This window comes from Silene latifolia, chromosome Y, assembly GCF_048544455.1.
Source record: "Silene latifolia isolate original U9 population chromosome Y, ASM4854445v1, whole genome shotgun sequence".
Taxonomy (NCBI): Eukaryota; Viridiplantae; Streptophyta; class Magnoliopsida; order Caryophyllales; family Caryophyllaceae; genus Silene; species Silene latifolia.
Genome location: NC_133538.1, coordinates 40,906,236 through 40,926,809, shown reverse-complemented (window position 1 = coordinate 40,926,809; position 20,574 = coordinate 40,906,236). Strand labels below are relative to the sequence as shown.

General features: G+C 39.9%; 1 protein-coding gene across 1 annotated transcript; it reads left to right on the top strand.

Annotated features, from left to right (window-relative positions):
* The first annotated feature begins 19,655 nt into the window (after positions 1 to 19,655).
* On the top strand, positions 19,656 to 20,042 carry LOC141627909 (uncharacterized). Its single transcript, XM_074441107.1, has one exon. The coding sequence runs from the start codon at positions 19,656 to 19,658 to the stop codon at positions 20,040 to 20,042; it is 387 nt and encodes a 128-aa protein (XP_074297208.1).
* Positions 20,043 to 20,574: the final 532 nt, after the last annotated feature.

Below are 20,574 nucleotides of genomic sequence, written 5' to 3'. Positions count from 1 at the left end.
ACAAAATGGGCTGACTTGGTCAGTCGATCCACTATAACCCATATCATGTTGTTACCCTGTTGACTCTTTGGCAAACCCACGATAAAATCCATAGATATGGATTCCCACTTCCACTCAGGTACCTCAAGAGACTGAATCTTACCTTGTGGTCGTCGCTGTTCCCCTTTAACTCTCTGACATGTCAAACAACGGGCCACAAACTCAGTTGTTTCTTTCTTCATCCCAGACAACATTCCTAGAAGCATAGGCAATGACTTTACCGTTCTGCATCAACACACACCCCAACCCATTCTTCAAGGCATCTGTATAAACCTCAAAGTTCTCACTCCCTTCAGGCAATGCTAAGATAGGAGCAGTGGTCAAACGCTCCTTTAATATTTGGAACGCCGTCTCACAACTCTCATCCCAACGAAACTTGTTCTCTTTCCTCATCAAAGCCGTCATAGGTCTAGCAATCTTGGAGAAATCCTTCACGAACCGTCTGTAGTATCCAGCTAAACCCAAGAAACTCCGGATCTCAGCTACATTTTTCGGTGCTTTCCACTTGGTAACTGCCTCAATCTTTGCCGAATCCACAGCTACCCCATCCTTAGAGATCACATGTCCCAGAAAAGCAACTTTCTCTAACCAGAACTCGCACTTGGACAGCTTAGCATACAACTCATGCTCCCTCAAGGTCTGCAACACAATCCTCAGATGTTCCTCATGTCCCTCCTTAGTCTTGGAGTAGACTAAGATGTCATCGATGAAAACCACCACAAACTTGTCCAGAAACTGGCTGAAAACTCTGTTCATCAAATCCATAAACACAGCCGGTGCATTAGATAACCCAAAAGGCATCACCACATACTCATAGTGGCCATACATCGACGTGGAAGCTGTCTTTGGTATGTCCATCTCTCTAATCATCACCTGATGGTACCCCGGCCTCAAATCAATCTTGGAAAAGACTGATGCACCACTCAACTGATCAAATAGGCCATCTATCCTTGGCAAAGGATACTTGTTCTTTACCGTCACTTGGTTCAGCTCCCTATAATCTATGCACAACCTCAAACTCCCATCTTTCTTTTTCACAAAAAGAACTGGTGCTCCCCACGGTGATACACTAGGTCTAATGTATCCCTTCTCGATTAGATCATCTAACTGTTTCTTGAGCTCCTCCAACTCCTTAGGACCCATCCGGTACAGTGCCTTAGAGATTGGCCCCATCCCCGGTTTCAGCTCAACCGTGAAATCTATCTCCCTCTTCGGCGGCAACCCCGGAATCTCCTCTGGAAAGACATCTGAAAACTCCCCCACCACTGGTATCTGATCAACTGTCGGACTCTCTATCCGGTCATCTCTCACATGGCACAGGATCAACGGGCACCCCTTCCTCAGATAGGAATTCAAATTCACAGCTGCAATCAACTTAACTTTGGGTTTGACAACAAACCCACGATAAGACACACTAATGCCCTTAGGTCCTCTCAAAGACACTTTCTTTTGATGACAGTCTATCTTTGCTTTGTACTTCCCTAGCCAATCCATCCCGACTATCATCTCAAAACCGTTTAAAGGAAAATCTACAGGTAGATCAACTTGCCCAACTATCATATATACATCTCTAAACAACCTCCCACATGTTACAGACTCTCCTGAAGGTATAAAAACTTGCTCACTTACAGACTCATACTCCCTCAAACCCAACTGTTTAACATGACTCGAAGATACAAACGACTGCGACGCCCCTGAATTAAACAAAACAAAGGTGTAAACACCATTAACAAGAAAGGTACCAGTGATAACATGTGCGTCGTCCTTAACTGCTTGTTTCTCCATCATAAACAGCTTTCCACTGGTATTCTGGCCATCTCCTTGGACAATACTGGCAAAGGTAGTGGGCTTACCACCCGACCCCTGGTTGTTGTTGGTGTTCGTAGCTGACTTCTGATAAGAATTACCGCCATTGCGGTTACCTCTCCCGTTGTTGCTCTGACCTCCCCGGTTGTTCCATGACCCAACCGGTCTGTTGCTCGCAAAACTCTGTGCCGACCCCTGAGAAAAACTCCCCTGTCCTGACCTCTGGTAACCCCCGTTCGCGCACTGGTGCATTCATGTCTCTTGTGGCCTACACCGCCACAGTTAAAGCAGGTCACACCCCAACTACCACCACTACTACCACGGCCACGCCCGTATGAAGCCCCAGCACTAAACCCTGAACCAGAAGAATATACTCTAGCCTGAGTGTGGTTGCCCTTCTTGTAGCTTGATTGGCCACCACCCTCGCTCTCAACCTTTCTTTTCTCAGCACCTCTCTCCCGGGCCATCTCTACCAACCTCTCAGCTCTCCCAGCCCTCTCATAAGCTTCCTTAACATCAGTAAGGACTCCCACGGGTAACTTATCCATTATCTTGGGGGTCAACCCCTTTTCGAACCTCAGAGCTAGGTTCTCCTCACTCAATCCCATATCCTCAGCATATCTAGACTTCTCATTAAACTGCTTGTAGTACTCAACCACACACATCTCAGAGGTTATATTGAACCCATCAAACTCCTTCCTCAACTTACTCCTCACATGCTCCGTCACAAACTCCCTCTTCATAGCTTTCCTAAACTCTTCCCAGGGGATAGCAGGCAGCCCCTGCTTCTCATACATCTCTCTAGCACTCACTTTCACCTTATCCCACCACTCTCCTTCTACCTCCTTCAAGTAGAATACAACTTGTTCTACCCTCATCTCATCCGGACAATGTACCAGATCCAGAATATTCTCCATCTCACGATGCCAATTGTCAAGAAGAATTGGCTCCCCGGTTCCCTAATACTCTTTCAGGTTAAACCTCGCTATATAGAGACTGATCTTAGAGTGATCAACCTCCTTATCTTTCCCCACTCTCTTTAGGGCCTCCGTAAGAGCATCTTGATGCTCCAACATCTTAACTATATCGCCAACGTTCATGCTCTCAGCTCTCGCATACAAAGCGGTTTTATTTGGCGGCATCTTGAAACTATATAAGAAAAGGTAGATATAAACATACATACTATAACCCAAAACACGAAAACAGCCTGCCCAGAACCCACTCGATCGAGTGCCAAAACCTACTCGATCGAGTTAAGGCTACTCGATCGAGTGCCCAACATACTCGATCGAGTGCCCCGACTCCAGACCCCAAACAGAACTTCTGATCTCTAACATACTCGACCGAGCTGACCAGCCACTCGATCGAGTGCCCTCTACTCGATCGAGTGCCCCTATGTACTCGATCGAGTACCCTAAAACACGGTTCCGACCATAAAAGCGTCAACTATCCACTCGATCGAGTCAGACCCACTCGATCGAGCACCTCACCCACTCGATCGAGTGCCCTCCACTCGATCGAGTCATGCAGACTCGTGAATTCTACCCGCATGTTATCTCACTTCCCAATCTTACATATATTACTACACTTTCAATACTATCACAAATAATCATGTTTTCTAGCGATTCTATACACAATCAACGAACAATTATACTCATGTTATCAAAATGCCACGTTATAAACAACCAATATGCTTTTCATTCAATTTACATATAAAACATATCTCTTCTCTTTTAACCATACTTTCAATTCTCCACTTCCATCATCCAACAGTTTACAACACACACCGTTATGCACACATTTGAACCAACAGACAACACATACGACCTTGACACATACCCTCCTTGTGACCTGTTCAAAATTGCAGGGCGAGTTCGCGACTTTAGGACGTCCCCCAAGCCTTTGCATTAGCTCCTACAACTTTTACCTCGGGTTCATTTTAATTGACTCCCAATATTCATTAAATTCATTAGCTACAGGTTCCAGGATCGTCGCTCCTGATACCACTTTTTGACACCCCCATACTCCGAGTGCCATACCAGGACCACTCAGGTATAAAGTTGTCACCATCTCGGTTTCCCGAGGCAATGATAATCAAAAGACAATAAAGAAACAACATTTAAATAGTATAAAGTTTAGTGAATACAATCCTAAACCAACTGATAAAAATACGGTTACATGTTCTTAAACCAACTAATGATCAACTAAATAAAATGTCTGACAAACTATCAAGCTACAGCGGAAGACTCTGTCATCTCGTGGTGACTCATCCCAGCTAGCCCATATGTCTCGACTCATACCTGCTCAACAACTGCTCACCATCCCCGCATGGATCACCACAGTTTTTCAAAACAAAGACGGGGTCGGTACTAATCACACAATCATGTATATAATCACTATAAGACAGAAACCAGCACATCTCAACCGTCACATAACCCAAACTCCATAATCACTCCTCATCACTGACTACACACTAAAGTGTGTCGTCCTGCCAGAGTATCCGTCGCAACAGGTTACTCCACTCTGCCAGTGGGGGACCGCAGCCGTTCCCACCTAAGCCCCGCTCATACCATAGAGCGCATAACCCAAATCTATTAATGTGCACATCCCTTCTGTGGCGGGTTCCACAGAAGGCGAATAATGGGCGTGAAGCCACTCCCGTAAGTGACCCCACTCAGCCAGGGACGCACCCCGAATACCACAGACAGATACAAACAATTACAACCATCAACAGTAACCAATTCCAACAACCGTCACAATACGAACACGATATTATACAACAATCATAACCAACAACCAACACATTATGTGACTAAGACTAAGTAGGGAAATCCTACCTGGAATGCAACACACGCAGATGATCTCAACAGCTGTATCAAAAAGCCTCTTCTTCGAATCCTCCTCCTAACATATCATCACATAATCACTAACCATTCAAAAACTAACACAAATCCCCAATCCCCCAAATTAGGGTTTAAACAAACTTGATTAAATAATATAAAATTGGTACGTAGATCTTAACCTCGGCGCAAGGATCACAAAAATGTAAAGAACGATGAAATCCGACCTCTCAAGCTCCGGGATTTGTCAATAACACGGATGAATGCGAAGAACGTAACTTAAATCTCTTTTCAATGTAGTTAGGTTTGTAAAAGTGTATTATGAAGATGACGGAACGATTTAAATACTAATCCGTGTTGTTAACAAAACCCGACAAAACATCACCCGTAAACCGAGCTACTCGATCGAGTAGCTGACGTACTCGATCAAGTGCCACTTACTCGATCGAGTGCCAGGATGCTCGATCGAGTACCTTACAGGCAGAATACTTTTCTAAAAACCAAAACACCCTTACTCGACAGCGTAAGGCCCACTCGATAGAGTACCCAGAGGCTCATAAAACCGTAGTATTACAACACTGCCTATAAGCGATATAGCTATCCCAATGGTCCTGACTGACATACGGATGCTTCTTTGTTGGTGGTTTCTTGTTCATCTCCCCGGTTTCCTTGTTGGACAAGTGGTTCTCAGCAATCTTTAACTTCCAAGATCTGAGGGCTTCCCGTGTCTTTTTTTTAAGGTACTTATCATACTTTTTGGGGACAACGTAAGCTAACTATATATATGATGAGCATAGTTGGTTTGTTTTGGCTAATATACATTTCAAGTAGTAACTTAATTTCACCTAAAGCATTTATTATTGTATATACATCCTTTATTCTTTTTATTAACATGGTGTTCCGTATTTTACTCAAATCACTGATAGGCAGTGTACCGGGAGGCACATACTGTCTTACACAACAACTAATACAACTTGCAAAATACCCGACATTATCACAATATGGCACCCCGTATCTTTATCTCATTGTAAAGGATTGGGTATTTTTGAAATTATTACCTCTAGGGAAACCATGTGGCGCATTTGACCCGCAGTGTGTTTCAAATTATTCTCATCGCCTGAGTCATCGCCCGACGCATCTCCATCGTTTCTTTTCCGCTTTTAGACCATATCTAAAGCAGAAATTAATAAATAAATAATAACAATGCATACTTAGAACAACAAACAAATCTCTAGAGAGGAGGGTTTATTACTTCTTTAAAGAGGAGAATCCGGGTTGATCTGGCGACGGCAATAACGATGACGATGATGACTGCGACGGAGATGGAGTAGGCTTGTGGTTGAGAGGAAGCTCCGTGTTTGAGGATATTATGTGGGGGAGCGGAAGACCAGAGTATATATGTGTGAATAATACAACACTTGCAAGACCTTGTTTAATGGAAAGTAATAAGCACGGTATAAGAAAAACCGTTATATTTTGTTTCCAATCAGACAACGGTTTTGTTTGAAACCGTAATTGATTAGTATTATCTCTAACGGGTTAGAAATAACTGTTGTCTTAAAGGTTTTCAGTTTGTTTGATTTCACCGCCAAGAAATAAACCATCGATTTTATATAGATAACAACGACCTGAACCGTTATAACTGTATATGTCCTGAACAACGGTTTAGGTGTAACTGTTTTATTTTATATTTCATTTTTTTATATTTTACCGCCAAGATATAAAGCATCATTTGGTACGATTTTTCCCTAACTCGCTGCGACACCAAAAAAAAGTTTACAACAACAGTTTGATATATAACAGCAAGACAATAATTACACGATGACGTAAAATATCTTGTTTGAATTGCTGATATTTTCACGGCTGCTGGGAACGTTTTTTGGATTTGCTATTCTCTTCATTAACCCAAATACCTTCATCATGATCATCTCGTGTATATATGTTTGGAATGTTAACATTTTCAACATCATTACCAAATTGCGATATAACACTGTGATCAAGTCGTTCAAATTCGACATTATCATCATCCTTCAAATTCGACATTTTCATCATCTGGAATTCGGCGATGGCAAGATAGAACAACTAAGTACTTCTTATCCATAGAATCAGTAACATAAAACATAAAAGGATCATCCTTGTTTCCAACCTTGTGAAAATTTACTAATGCGAATCCTAAACCATCCTTTCTAACACCATTGTTGTTGTCAACCCACTTGCATCGAAATAGAGGTATATCAAAATTCATGTAGTCTAAAACCAATATCTCTTAAATAACTCCATAATATTGCATGTACCCAAAATAGGATTTTTATCCTTTGAACTAGCAAAGTATATTGCCTCAGAATCTACGCAAACTCCACTGTTTTGCATTGTGCTCGCCTCATCTTGAATGCGGGTGTAGAAAGTGTACCCATTGATCACATACCCGCTATAAAAAGTTGCACGAGCATGAGGACCGAAAGCGATATGTCGTAGGCTGGGTGATCAATCATTAATTGGGTTGTCATCATCGTAAATATTATCCTTAAACCAGTCACTAAATTGCTTGTTATGCTCATTTTCATACCACCTTTCATTCTTATGAGGGTGTTTTCTCCTAAGGTAACACTGGTGTTCAATACTGTAAGGTTGGACATAATCATCGTTAGAAATAATGTATGTATGAGCTCTATGTCGCATGTCAGGTGACATATCCTTAAAAACACGACTCCTGATACGTGCATTTTATATAGTTTTCTTAGGCCTTTTTGTGCACGTATTTCTATGCTATTATCGTAGTTTTATGCTACGAAATGCCCCGAATATGTTACTTTGGTTTGTTTTGTTCTATTTGCAGGAATGGACCAGAAAGTGGTGAAATCAAGCCTTTTACCATCCGTTTTGCATGCATTTGGAAGAAGAGTGATTTTGGAGCGGAAATGTTGCTGTTACGGGATGCGTAAAGCCATTTCGGGAACTAAAAAGACAAGTCAAAGCTGAACTAACGAAATTATGAGCTGCTGAAGTCAAATATTACTCGATTGAGTGACTTATAGGTCGATCGAGTGCTTTTCGATGGTTGAAGACCTCGTTCGAGTACTTTCTATGGTCGATCGAATAGTTTTTATTTAGGGTTTACTCGATCGAGTATTTATTACACTCGATCGAGTGGTTTGAGCTTAATTTTGCTCGATCGAGTGGCTTTAAATCACTCGATCGAGTGGAATCGCTTATGGGCTCGGGCTTTTGGCTTTATTTTGTAATTAGGTTAAATAAAACTCGTCTCCTCTATAAATAGGACGACGACTAACACTAAAAACATACGGGAGAACACATCCGGGACTCCGTTCCCTGATACTTTTCTTTGCTCTTTCACTGTTATACATTTCTTTCATTCTTTTCATCCCGGATGCTTTTCTCTGTAACTCTTTCTTCCCTTTTTCCCTTTTCTCTCTTTTACTTAATGTTTATTCCTGTTTCTCTTGATTTTACTCTTTCTTTATTTATGTCTAGCTAATTTCTCTTGCTTGGATTAGGTGATTCGATGGACCGATGTTAATTGCTAATTAGGTTTATAGATTGTCGTTGTTGTTTTTGTCTATGTTGAATCACTGCTTTAATTATATCTTGCTGATTGAATCGATGCAATTAGCCTTTTTAACCTTGGTAAGCCTTGACCTAGACCGAAAGGTTGGAAGGGGTGAGACCCGCAGTGAACAATATGATGCTTTAGTGAGGGCGGAAGTTAAGCTAATAGCATTTTAGGGCGAATTGAGACCGGAAGAAGATATTCGTTGCCCCTTAGACCGACACATCGACTAATCTGCGACCTTAACTGTAATTAATTGACGTTCATTGATGACCCGAAATCCTAGTTCCCACTCTCTTCCTTGTTAATTTCTCTTATCTCCTTTTCTTTTGCTTAATCTTATTAGTTTAGTTAAAACAATTCAAAACCTCATTAGTGACCGTAGACAGACCGAATAGACAAGTAGATAGTGACCGCCTCCCTGTGCAGATGGACCCTACTTACCGCTGACTTCTTTTAGTAGTATCTAGGTATTTATTTTTGGTACTGAAACGACAGTATCAAATTGTGGCGCCGTTGCCGGGGAGGCAACTATTTATTTACTTGTTTAAATTTTGTCTGTCTTTAGCCTCAAGGGATTTATCCCTTGAGGCCGTTCTAATATTTTTCTTTAAGTGTTGTTTTGATAGGCCCTACAGGTCCTACTTAGACAGTTCTAGGTAAAAGATCGTCATAGGGAAAGCTTGAGTACCTTTGACCCGTCACTTATGTTCCATTATATGGCGCAGCAGGTGATTTACTGCGGGAGATGTGGTGCTGCTGAGCACAATGCAGCTTTTTGCTTAGCTGAAAATGACGAGGTTTATGCATTTAAGAAACGTAGACAAGCTAACCAATCTGTTGTAATTGCGCCGCCACTTCTGCCCTACCAACATGGCTACCAACAGCCTCCATTTATCTGGCCACCGCGACAACAAAGCTCCTCCTCCTGATAGATAGAAAGAAGAGATTGCGGAGCTGAAATCTTTGATAAAGGCACTTGCATTCTGAGTGCAAGAAGATGATAGACATAAAGAAGCTCAACTAATTGAGTTAGAATCTCAAATAGCTCAGCTAGCTGCTGAGTCGAATAGTAGGCAACCAGAGAAGGTATACTTTACCGAGAGTGGTCTTTCCTATGAAGGACCCGAGTTTCCTAGCGCTATTAATGATTTGGATGACTCGGATTACGAAGATCTATCCGAAAATGAAGCGAGTTAGGAAGATTTCTACGATGCACTGCGAAAATCACTGGATCGAGTGGATTTCCAGAGAAAACGTTCGATCGAGCAGTTCAATGTGCTCGATCGAGTGAAAATCAGGAAGAAAGCCTTCGATCGAGTTCTATTTTTGCTCGATCGACTAATTTGGCCAGAGAGAGCAATGCAACGTCACTTGGGCACGTTCTAGATGACGATTTTGATGATGATAATGGTTACGGTGAATCGCCCCTTTTCAAAGCTGAGCTGGATGCGCTAGAGGCTGCGATTACGGGACGATATCCACAGAGGAGGGTGACGAGAAGACAGCTGAGTTGGTAATTGCTCCCAGCACAGATGAGGTAATATATTCTTTTGTCAATGATTCCGACATTGAGAGCAACCCACCTGAGGTAGTTAGAGATAATTTTATTGTTGTTAATATTAATAGTACGCTACCTCGTATGACTCGTGTTTTTTCTTTTAATGCTATACCCCTCCCAGTTTGTCAGTTAATTTAACATTTTTTCACCGTTCTTGTCATCTTAATTTTGTTAATCTGAAACGATACTCTAAATTATTGATAATTGCTCCCGAGCTCCTTTATTTTGTTGAAAAATTTAGGAGCTATCATAGGAAATTTGTTAGGCTTAAACGTTTATACATTTTATTTTCCTATGCTTCTGTTCTACTATGGTGCTACTTATAGTTTTGTGTAGCACATGCGCAACTATTTGATCGGTTGCTGCGCGCTTTGAGCTGTTTTGACCAGGCTAAATTAGAGAGGCTCGAAGAAAAAGAAGGTCGAGCTGGGACCTGACTGAAACTAGCTCTACCCGGGAGGCAACCCGGAGAGATTTTATTTTTAGTTGTTTTTCAAACATTGCATTTTATTTTTGTGTGTGTAATAATTGGTTTTCATACCATAGACTATTTCAGCTACGCTTGTTTTGTTAGTTTCGCGGGCTGTTTATGTTGCGTCTTTGCAGGAATATATTAAGGATGGCTTGATCGAGTACTTTTTGTACTCGATCGAACACTTTTGCTGCTAATTTCACTCGATCGAGCTATTTAAGATGCCCATTGCTTGGATTAGCTTCCTGTGACACTGTTTTAGGCTGTTTGCGACCTCCCACGTTGCTGGCTGGTTTGGAGAGGTCCCTTATTCGCGTAATCGTGTAGGCTTTCCGCATTTTACACTCTCTCCCTTTAGTTTGCATTTCCTTCCTTATTTTTGGGTACAATGAGGACATTGTACGGTTTGGTTTGGGGAGGTTATGCATCCATATATGTGTCTACATTTATGTTCTTATTGCATTTTTTGTTATCACGTTTAATTTTTCCGCTGTTTAATTTTTCCGCTTGCATTATTGTTTATAAATTTCAAAAATCTCAAAAAAATAGAAAAATAAAAAAAATAAAAAAAATTCACGTTTATTTTTGCATATAGGTTGAGTCGGAACGGTAGATTTCAATGATGAAATTGCACTTTAATTTGTCTTTTTGCTTAAGCCTTGTATAAACTAATATTCTTTTAGCACTGTCTTATTGCATATCTACGAGTTAATGTTAAAATTTAGCTGAACGAATAGACTTGACCTGAAAATTTTGGCAAGCTACTTATAATTTCTAAGGAACTAGAGCTTAATAAGCTGGTGTCATTTATGACCAGTTTCATGTAGGATTGTGAGTAGTTACTCCTTGCATAGCATGTTCATCAATTTGCACATATATGAAATTCAATTGCTTTTTGCCTACATACATTCGGGTTAGTGGTTGGTGTCACATGCAGGGAGGTGCTTACAATTTCTCTTTCTTTCATTTTTACCCATTTAACTCCACATTAACCAAATTTGCCTGTTGACCCTTAACTACATTCCAAATTTAGCCTGCCTTGTCAAGCTAGTTTAGCGTATGTTTTTGCGGTATATATTTTATTGTGCCGGGTTTGGCTTGTATCCACTGATTTGGAGTTGGTAATTTATGAAGAAAAAAAAGGAAGGAAAAAATGTGAAAAAGAAAAAGAAGAAAAAGAAAAGAATTGAAAAAAAAGACGAAAAATGATGAAAGAAAGAAACTGAAAAAAAAAAGAAAAAGAAAAGAAAAAAAGATGTTGTTTGATGAGACGGTTTCTGCTCCTATGCTTTATTTACATTTATTGAGGAGTATTTTTAGTTCGGTTTGGTGAGTTTTGTGCCAAATGAAGGGCATGTGCTTAATTCTATAATTGAGTTGGAAATGGATGTTGTCATATGGTTCTGTATAGGTACTAGCTTGGCCGCCTATACCTCCACATTCCCATAAATGTTTTGCCTTTTCTTACCCATTGCCTCACTTTACCATATTTTTGTAAGCCCTCGGCTGTGTCGGGACCTTGTTTGGTTGGAATGTATGTACGGTAGTTAGAATTATCTATCATATTAGCTGCATGCATGTTTATGTGGGTCGTAGTTTAGGTGAGCGACTATATTTATTTCTCTCTTACACTTTTATGTTCACCCTTTGCTTCATGAGAGAAGAGTGACCCGTGAGAGTCCAATTTTAAAAGTCTTGCAAGGTCGACAGTTCAACTTTATTATTAACATCTTATAACTAGTTTGCATTTGACTGTTTGCTATAAGTTTTAGTTCGCTTGCATTAAATCGGTTTAAGTGGGCATTTGTAGCTAGCTCTGAGTTATCTTTTCTGTTCCATTAGTTTGCATTTAGTTTACTCGAGGACGAGTAAAGGTTTGGTTTGGGGAGATTTGATACGTGCATTTTATATAGTCCTTTTAGGCCTTTTTATGCACGTATTTCTATGCTATTATCGTAGTTTTATGCTACGAAATGCCCCGAATATGCTACTTTGGTTTGTTTTGTTCTATTTGCAGGAATGGACCAGAAAGTAGTGAAATCAAGCCTTTTACCGTTCGTTTTGCATGCATTTGGAGGAAGATTGATTTTGGAGCGGAAATGTTGCTGTTACGGGATGCGTAAAGCCATTTCGGGAACTAAAAAGACAAGTTAAAGCTGAACTAACGAAATTGTGAGCTGCTGAAGTCAAATATTACTCGATCGAGTGACTTATAGGTCGATCGAGTGCTTTTGGATGGTTGAAGACCTCGTTCGAGTACTTTCTATGGCCGATCGAATAATGCCTATTTAGGGTTTACTCGATCGAGTATTTATTTAACTCGATCGAGTGGTTTGAGCTTAATTTTGCTCGATCGAGTGGCTTTAAATCACTCGATCGAGTGGAATCGCTTATGGGCTCGGGCTTTTTGCTTTATTTTGTAATTAGGTTAAATAAAACTCGTCTCCTTTATAAATAGGACGACGAATAACACTAAAAACATACGGGAGAACACATCTGGGACTCCGTTCCCTGTTACTTTTCTTTGCTCTTTCACTGTTATACATTCCTTTCATTCTTTTCATCCCGAATGCTTTTCTCTGTAACTCTGTCTTCCTATTTTCCCTTTTCTCTCTTTTACTTAATGTTTATTCCTGTTTCTCTTGCTTTTATTCTTTCTTTATTTATGTCTAGCTAATTTCTCTTGCTAGGATTAGGTGATTCGATGGACCGATGTTAATTTCTAATTAGGTTTATAGATTGTCGTTGTTGTTTTTGTCTATGTTGTTAATCACTGCTTTAATTGTATCTTGCTGATTGAATCGATGCAATTAGCCTTTTTAACCTTGGTAAGCCTTGACCTAGACAGAAGGTTGGAAGGGGTGAGACCCGCAGTGAACAATAGGATGCTTTAGTGAGAGCGGAAGTTAAGCTAATAGCATTTTAGGGCGAATTGAGACCGGAAGGAGATATTCGTTGCCCCTTAGACCGACACATCGAATAATCTGCGACCTTAATTGCAATTAATTGACGTTCATTGATGACCCGAAATCCTAGTTCCCTCTCTCTTCTTTGTTAATTTATCTTATCCCCTTTTCTCTTGCTTAATCTTATTAGTTTAGTTAAAACAATTCAAAACCTCATTAGTGACCGTTGACAGACCGAATAGACAAGTAGATAGTGACCGCCTCCCTGTGGAGATCGACCCTACTTACCGCTGACTTCTGTTAGTAGTATCTAGGTATTTATTTTTGGTACTGAAACGACGTTATCAACTCCTTACACCTTTTCCATTCATCCAGTCACTATGACGATTTGTAGGAGCTCCAATTAACTCATCCAAGGAGAGGTATGCGTAACAATGCGAAAGAGCTTCATCGATAATTGCTCGCTCAGCAATACACCCCTCCGGACGATACCTATTAGATGTGTAATACTTTTAAACTTTCATCAATCGTTCGAATGGGTACTGATATCTCAAGTACACTGGCCCGAGATACAAAACCTCCCGGACTTGGTGAACAGTCAAATGAACAATGATAGTGAAAAATGAGGTAGGAAAATACATTCCAAACTGACAAAGACTTGTGACGAGGATGTCCTGCAAAGATTACGCTTCATCGGGATCAATGACTTTACTGTTGATTGATTTGAAGAAATAGCAAAATCTAATTATAGCATGTCGAACCTTTGGAGGTAGAATGGAACGAACAACCACAGCTAGAAGTTGTTGCATCAATGTGTGACAGTCATGTGACTTTAAACCAGTAAGTTTTAGGTCCCGCAACGAAACAAGGCTTCTAATATTAGACGAATAGCCCACTGGTACCTAAATACCATGCAAGCATTCGCAAAACTCTTTTTACTCCTTGTTTGAAAGAGTATGAGCTGCAGGCAGCAAAAATGTCCGATTTCCTTTAGTTTTAGCTGCCAGCTCAGGCCTAATACCCATCTCAACCATATCATCCCTAGGTGCGTTGTTGTCTTTTGTCCTACCCAGAACATTCAGCAAAGTATTGATTATATTATCACAAACGTTCTTTTCAATGTGCATAAAATCTAGGCAATGTCTAACCGGGAGGTCACGCGGAAGTTTGCTGAAAAATATAATTTTTTTTAATAACCATGAGTAGACAACTTAGGTCCCTTCTTCCCATACGTTATCCCAATATCTTTCACTTTCTCATACACTTCATGACCATTCAAAATCTGAGGACTCCCACGCTGCTCAGGACACCCATTAAACGCCTTGTGAAACTTACAATAATGATGATCAGGGCATAACCATCGACGATTTCCCGTGTACACATGCTTGCGAGAATGCTTCAAATATTCCGATTCAACATCCCCCCCCCCCCACACACACACACAATGGGCAAGCCTCTTTCCCATGTACATTATGCCCAGAAAGATCGCCATATGCCGGAAACTAAGTTATTGTACACAATAATGTAACTCTCAGATTGAAACTTTCCTTCTTCTAACCATCAAACACCGGTATCCCTCTTTCCCACAAAATCTTCATATCAGCTAGAAGAGGTTCCAAATACACATCTATGTCATTTCCAGGTTGTCGAGGGCCAGATATCAACAAAGACAACATCAGATACTTCCGTTTCATGCAAACCCATGGGGGCAAATTATAGATGGCCAACACCACTAGCCAAGTACTGTGTTGGGTACTCATGTTTCCATGAGGGTTCATTCCATCTTTGGAGAGAGCTAGACGCAAGTTCCTTGCTTCTTTGGCGAAGTCAGGATATATAGCGTCAAACTCTTTCCATTGTTGACCATCCACTGGGTGTCTTAACTATCCATCTTCAATTCTTCCACTACTATGCCAAGTCAACATTCTTGCATCTTCTTCATTCAAATAAATCCTTATGAATCTTGGTATTATTGGAAAATACCACAACACCTTCCTTACTCTTATAACGTCATACAGAGCAGCGCAGACAATTTAATAATTTCTTATAATATTTACGGTACAATATGCAGTCATTGGGACAAGCATGTATTTTCTCATATTCCATGCCGAATTCTCTAATCATTTTTTTTAGCCTCATATGTCCGACTCGGAAGAACATTACCGTCAGGAAGCATGTCACATAGCAAAGCTAGAATATCGGTAAAACTCTTATCACTCCACCCATTTGACCCCTTCAAGTTATATAACTTTACCACCGCACACAATTTGGTATACTTCATACAACCAGTAAATAAAGGCATTTCAGATTGACTCAACTTCTCAATTAAATCATGAGCATTTATTTCCCCATCACTGGTAGCTTTAAAATCATCGAATCTATCATCTTCAGCAAACTTCTCATCTAAAACAACTTCAGGTGTAGGTGAACGATTGTTTACATACACATCATATCCCCCATCCCCTATATCTAAACTAGCAGCTTCAAGTGTATGATTATTTACCTCTACATCAGATTTCCCATCCTTATCCTCTAATTCTCCATGAAAAATCCAACGCCTATACTCTCTACTGAAACTATTCTTTTCTAAGTGTATTTTGACATCTGGGATAAGCAAAACCCTAATATTACCACATCTATTACAAGGGCAGGGGATTGATGACTGGAGATGAAAATTTTCACTAACGAAATTGTAAAATTCAGCAATTCCATCATTATAAATGGGATCACCAATTTCACCATCAATCATCCAAGTCATTCTATTAGTTATGAAAATGAGATTACATTTTTTAAGTTATAAAGATTAATGACGGCGACGACGACAAAGATGACTTGTTCACCATCAGTCATTCTATTAGTAATATCTTTCAAATTTCATTTATTTTTAGAGTTGCATAATCTAACATGGTTCTTATAAAAACCGTTGTAATTATATTATTAATATGCACGTAATCAAATTGATATAGCGGGTTACTAATTGCTGAGGAGGTGCGACTGCAGATGATAAACACGACGACATTTTATTTATGATTTTGTGCTATACATATGGTCAAACAATCAATACTTCAACTTTGAATCAGAAAAAGTAAAAATAACAGGGCATGCATTAGTCAAATCACAAACACTAGAAAATCACAAATAACTAAATTGATAATATGATGACATTGTTTAATAATTTAGTTTAAAACGCATTTTGTAAAGCGGTTGTGTTTTTACTCATTGGAAAACGATTTTTTGGATAACTGTTGTTAGATTATATATTTAACACGGTACAGTGAAGCGATTCTTATTTAACTTGTACCGTTTCCACTTTCGAATTAGATAATTCTGGGGTAACAAAAAACATCTTTAGCTAATATGGGGTAACAAAAAACATACTCCCTCCATTCATCTCCATACTACACATTTGCTTTTTCACGTTTGTCAACGCTTGTTTTACGCGATAAATATCTTTAACTACGTATTTGCAAACATTATAAAAGTTAGATATTTTTAATGTACTCCTAAAGACCTAAGTCATTATAATATTTTATTTGATGAATTGCCTTTGAGTCTAAGGAGTACCGTACTCTAGGAAGACACAAGAATTTTTCTGGTGATATTGTCTCTGAATCCAGAGGATGGGGTAACAAAAAACGTAACAAAAAACATACATAATTAAACTTTAACTCAAAGAACAACCATAATCCAAATACAACTTATAATGCCAGATAATAATTAAAGACTTGATTATTAGAATCTGATGAAGTATTATGATACTTTTCATGAATTTCGTTATAGATCAAGTCGTTGATCGGCCCTTCATCATCACCGAGCAGCGCAGGTGGAATGGCCTCTTTCTCCTATGACATAGGCACGGTAGCAAGAATGTGATGTCTCCTATAATGTTTCAGCAGATGATGATCAAGATTGGTCGCAACGCATAGATAAGGGCCCTTTTGTCTAGCATCCGAATAGAAGTCTTCTTTCCCCACATCTTCCCCTGAAAATCTAGCCCCTAATTTTCTTGCCTGACGAAAACTATCATGGCAGTTGGCTTCGTCAAACTCGATAAAAGCGAAGCCTACAAAACCTTGCTTGTTTGTAGACCCAGGGTACAGTTTTTTAACCATAGTGAAACTGGAGTCATGAAGCATTTGCGTCAACCACCCAAAATCAGGGTTTAAACCCTTTCCATTCTCATCATAATGAACCAAGAGATTATGGAGAATGCAAGTAAAAGGCTGTGCGTAACGAGAACATGATTGTAGCTCCGATACACCAATCATATTGTATTTAGAGAGAAATTAATGAGTAAATGTTTGATAATTTTGATTTTGACCTAAAATATTATGAAGACATATTTATAGAATTATTTCGTCAAATTGAACATTTATTAAAGTTTTGATAAAGTTTTGCATGCAGTGGTCAAACTGAGAAATCTAATCAAATAGTGACAACGGTTGAATTGAAAAACCGTTCTTTCATAATAGAAAATGATAACGATTACAAAAAAAACCCGTGGCTAGAACATAACAACGGGTACCATAAACCATTGCTGGTGTTAATTTAGTAACAGTTTTTGAAATGCCGTTTTCTTAAACTGGTAACGGTTGTGTAACAACTGTTGATAAGAGTGATTCTATAACGAGTTTTTGGAAACCGTTAAACGTTTTTGTTAACGATTTTTTAAGCAGCCGTTATTACATTATAATAACAACCGTTTTCGAGGGAAACCATTATTCTTATTAGTGCGGTCTAGATTTTCGTCAATATTTGGAAAACGATAATCTAAGTGTCGTTATTATATGCATTAAACCGTTGTGATATGTTCGTTACTGATGGCCAGATTTGGCGTAGTGTTAGTTGGGAGAAGAGTCAACCGCTTGTGGAGTTCTCCTACAACAATAGTTACCAAGCGAGTATTCAGATGGCTACGTTTAAGGCATGTTATGGAAGGAAATGTCGTAGTCATTGTAACACCCCGATCTTCTAAGGAGCCTTATCAAGACCTTCCCCAGTAGATAAGGGCGTTACCATCTCGGTTGCCCTAGGAATAGTAAATATCAAATGTCGATAAAAGAACAAGTATGTTTATTTACAAGTTATCAACAAAATAAAAGATACAACTGATGACAACTCTTAACAACATAATACTATCTCTGTCATGACTCGTGGTAGACTCGTCCCTCCAAGCACCCCACTAAGCTCCACATATCAACCTGCTAAGACCGACTGCTCGCCATAATGGATCACAACAGACACAACACAAGAAAAAAACACAGACAACACCACACAAGGTAAGTAACTGAAGGAACACACAAAACTAGATACAAAAAACATACAACCAACACCTCCTCCAATCACCAACTCTCCTTTGACTGCCCGAAGCTACAGTCCTCCTAGATTACGGCCATAACTAGTAATCCTCGCCCCTAGTGGGGGACCGTAGTCGTTCCCACAAAATCCCCGCTCATCAACACCGAGCTAAAACCCAAGTTCCTTAATGTTCACATCCCTCTTGTGGCCGGGAACCACAAGGGGCGAATCAAGGGCATGAAGCCACTACCGCAAGTGACTCCACTCAGCCGAGGACGCACCTCACAAACCAGAGACAAATACACAACCACCAACTACAATCAAACCACACTACCAATCACAATACCAATCCAATCAGATACTACAAATAACATACCAAACAACCAACAATACTGAGTAGAAAAACCTACCTTTAGCAATCCGCAGCAATACCGCATACGACCATAAGATGACAAGCAACCACCATAACCACCTATTACAAACAGTATGACAATCTATTACTACTACCACAATTATAAACAACACTAAGGAAGACGATGATGATGATGATGATGATGATGATGATGATGACATACCTATACATAGCATTCCGGCGACAAGACCGCTACCCGACTTATGCTTCCCATCCCCATGTTGTCTCAACTCACAAAGAGCTCCAAAAGGATGAATATAGGTGAAGGAGAGAGATGTGACGGCAGTTAGGTTTAGGAGAAGTGAAATGAAATGATTTTGGTTTCCCGATTCCACGATTTATATTTTACCGCTGAACTCCAATAACCTCGATCGAGTACGCAACTTACTCGATCAAGTGACTTAACTACTCAATCGACTATCCTCCGCTAGATCGAGCCTCCTTAACTCAAAGGGTTACTATGTCGTCAGGCTAAACTCGTAAGGCTACCAAAGATCTAGACATGTGTCTAAGGTCAGTCAACGACGGTCATTAGGTCCCAAAAAGGATGGGTATTACAGTGGTTTGTGTTGGGACGACTCTAGTGAGGCAGTCGTTCATGGCCGAGAGTTGGTTTAGGAATCGATTGAATGTGTAAGGTTGATTCGTGAGAAGCTTAAAGCAGCCCAGGATCGACAGAAGACGTATGCAAATTTGCGGCATGGACTGATTGAGTTTGAGGTTGGCGATAAGGTGTTCCTTAAGGTTTCGCCGATGAAAGGTGGTAAGAGATATAGGATTAAGGCCAAGCTTAGTCCTAAGTACTTTGGACCTTATGAGGTGCTCAAGAGAGTTTGCGAGGAGGCCTATAGGTTGACTTTACCTCCAAATTTATCAATGGTTCACGATGTGTTCCATGTGTCACAGTTGCGCCGTTATCACAGTGATCCTTTTCATTTCTTGAAAGCCGATGTTATCGAATTTGAGACTAACCTCACTTATGAGGAACGACTTGTTCGTATTTTGGAACGTCAGGTAAAGAGGTTAAGGAATAAGGTTGTACCTTTGGTTCGTGTTCTATGGAGGAGTCAGAAGTTCGAGCAGGACACTTGGGAAACAAAAGCGTCTATGCGAGAAAAGCATCCGCATCTTTTCGAGTGAGATAGTAATCTTATCAAGTCTCGAGGACGAAACTTCTTCTTAGGGGGTTGGATTGTAACACCCTTAATTTCCATAATATATTTCTATAATTTTATTTTCCCATATTTTGTATTTTATTTTCAGTGAAAATATTCTTCTTTTATTTTATCGTCTTGTCTAGCTCGAGATTCGGTGAAAACCCGCCTTGCCTATGCATTTCACGTGTGATTATAGCAGATGGGTTGAGTTTTGGGCATGAGCTTGAAATAAACCCATGAGCTTCTTCTATAAACAAGAAGGGAAACCAAACCCTTGCTTTTGTTTTCTCATAACTTCCACAAAACCCTAAACCTAATTTTCCTCCTCTTTTCTTTCCCCTTGGTGCTTTGTGGATTCTCTTACCCTAGGGATTCGTGCCGCCCCTGTTTCTCTTCGCTTCTTCATCATTTTTCGAGCCTTGGTTGATCCTAATCCTTGGCTTTATCAATCTTCGTGTTTATTTAATATATTTATATAGTAAGTATATTAATTAGATACGTTCGGTTGTGGCACC

Excerpts from the sequence above, each read along its gene's own strand:
- LOC141627909 (XM_074441107.1), top strand. The coding sequence starts at position 19,656 with ATGAAAGGTGGTAAGAGATATAGGATTAAGGCCAAGCTTAGTCCTAAG.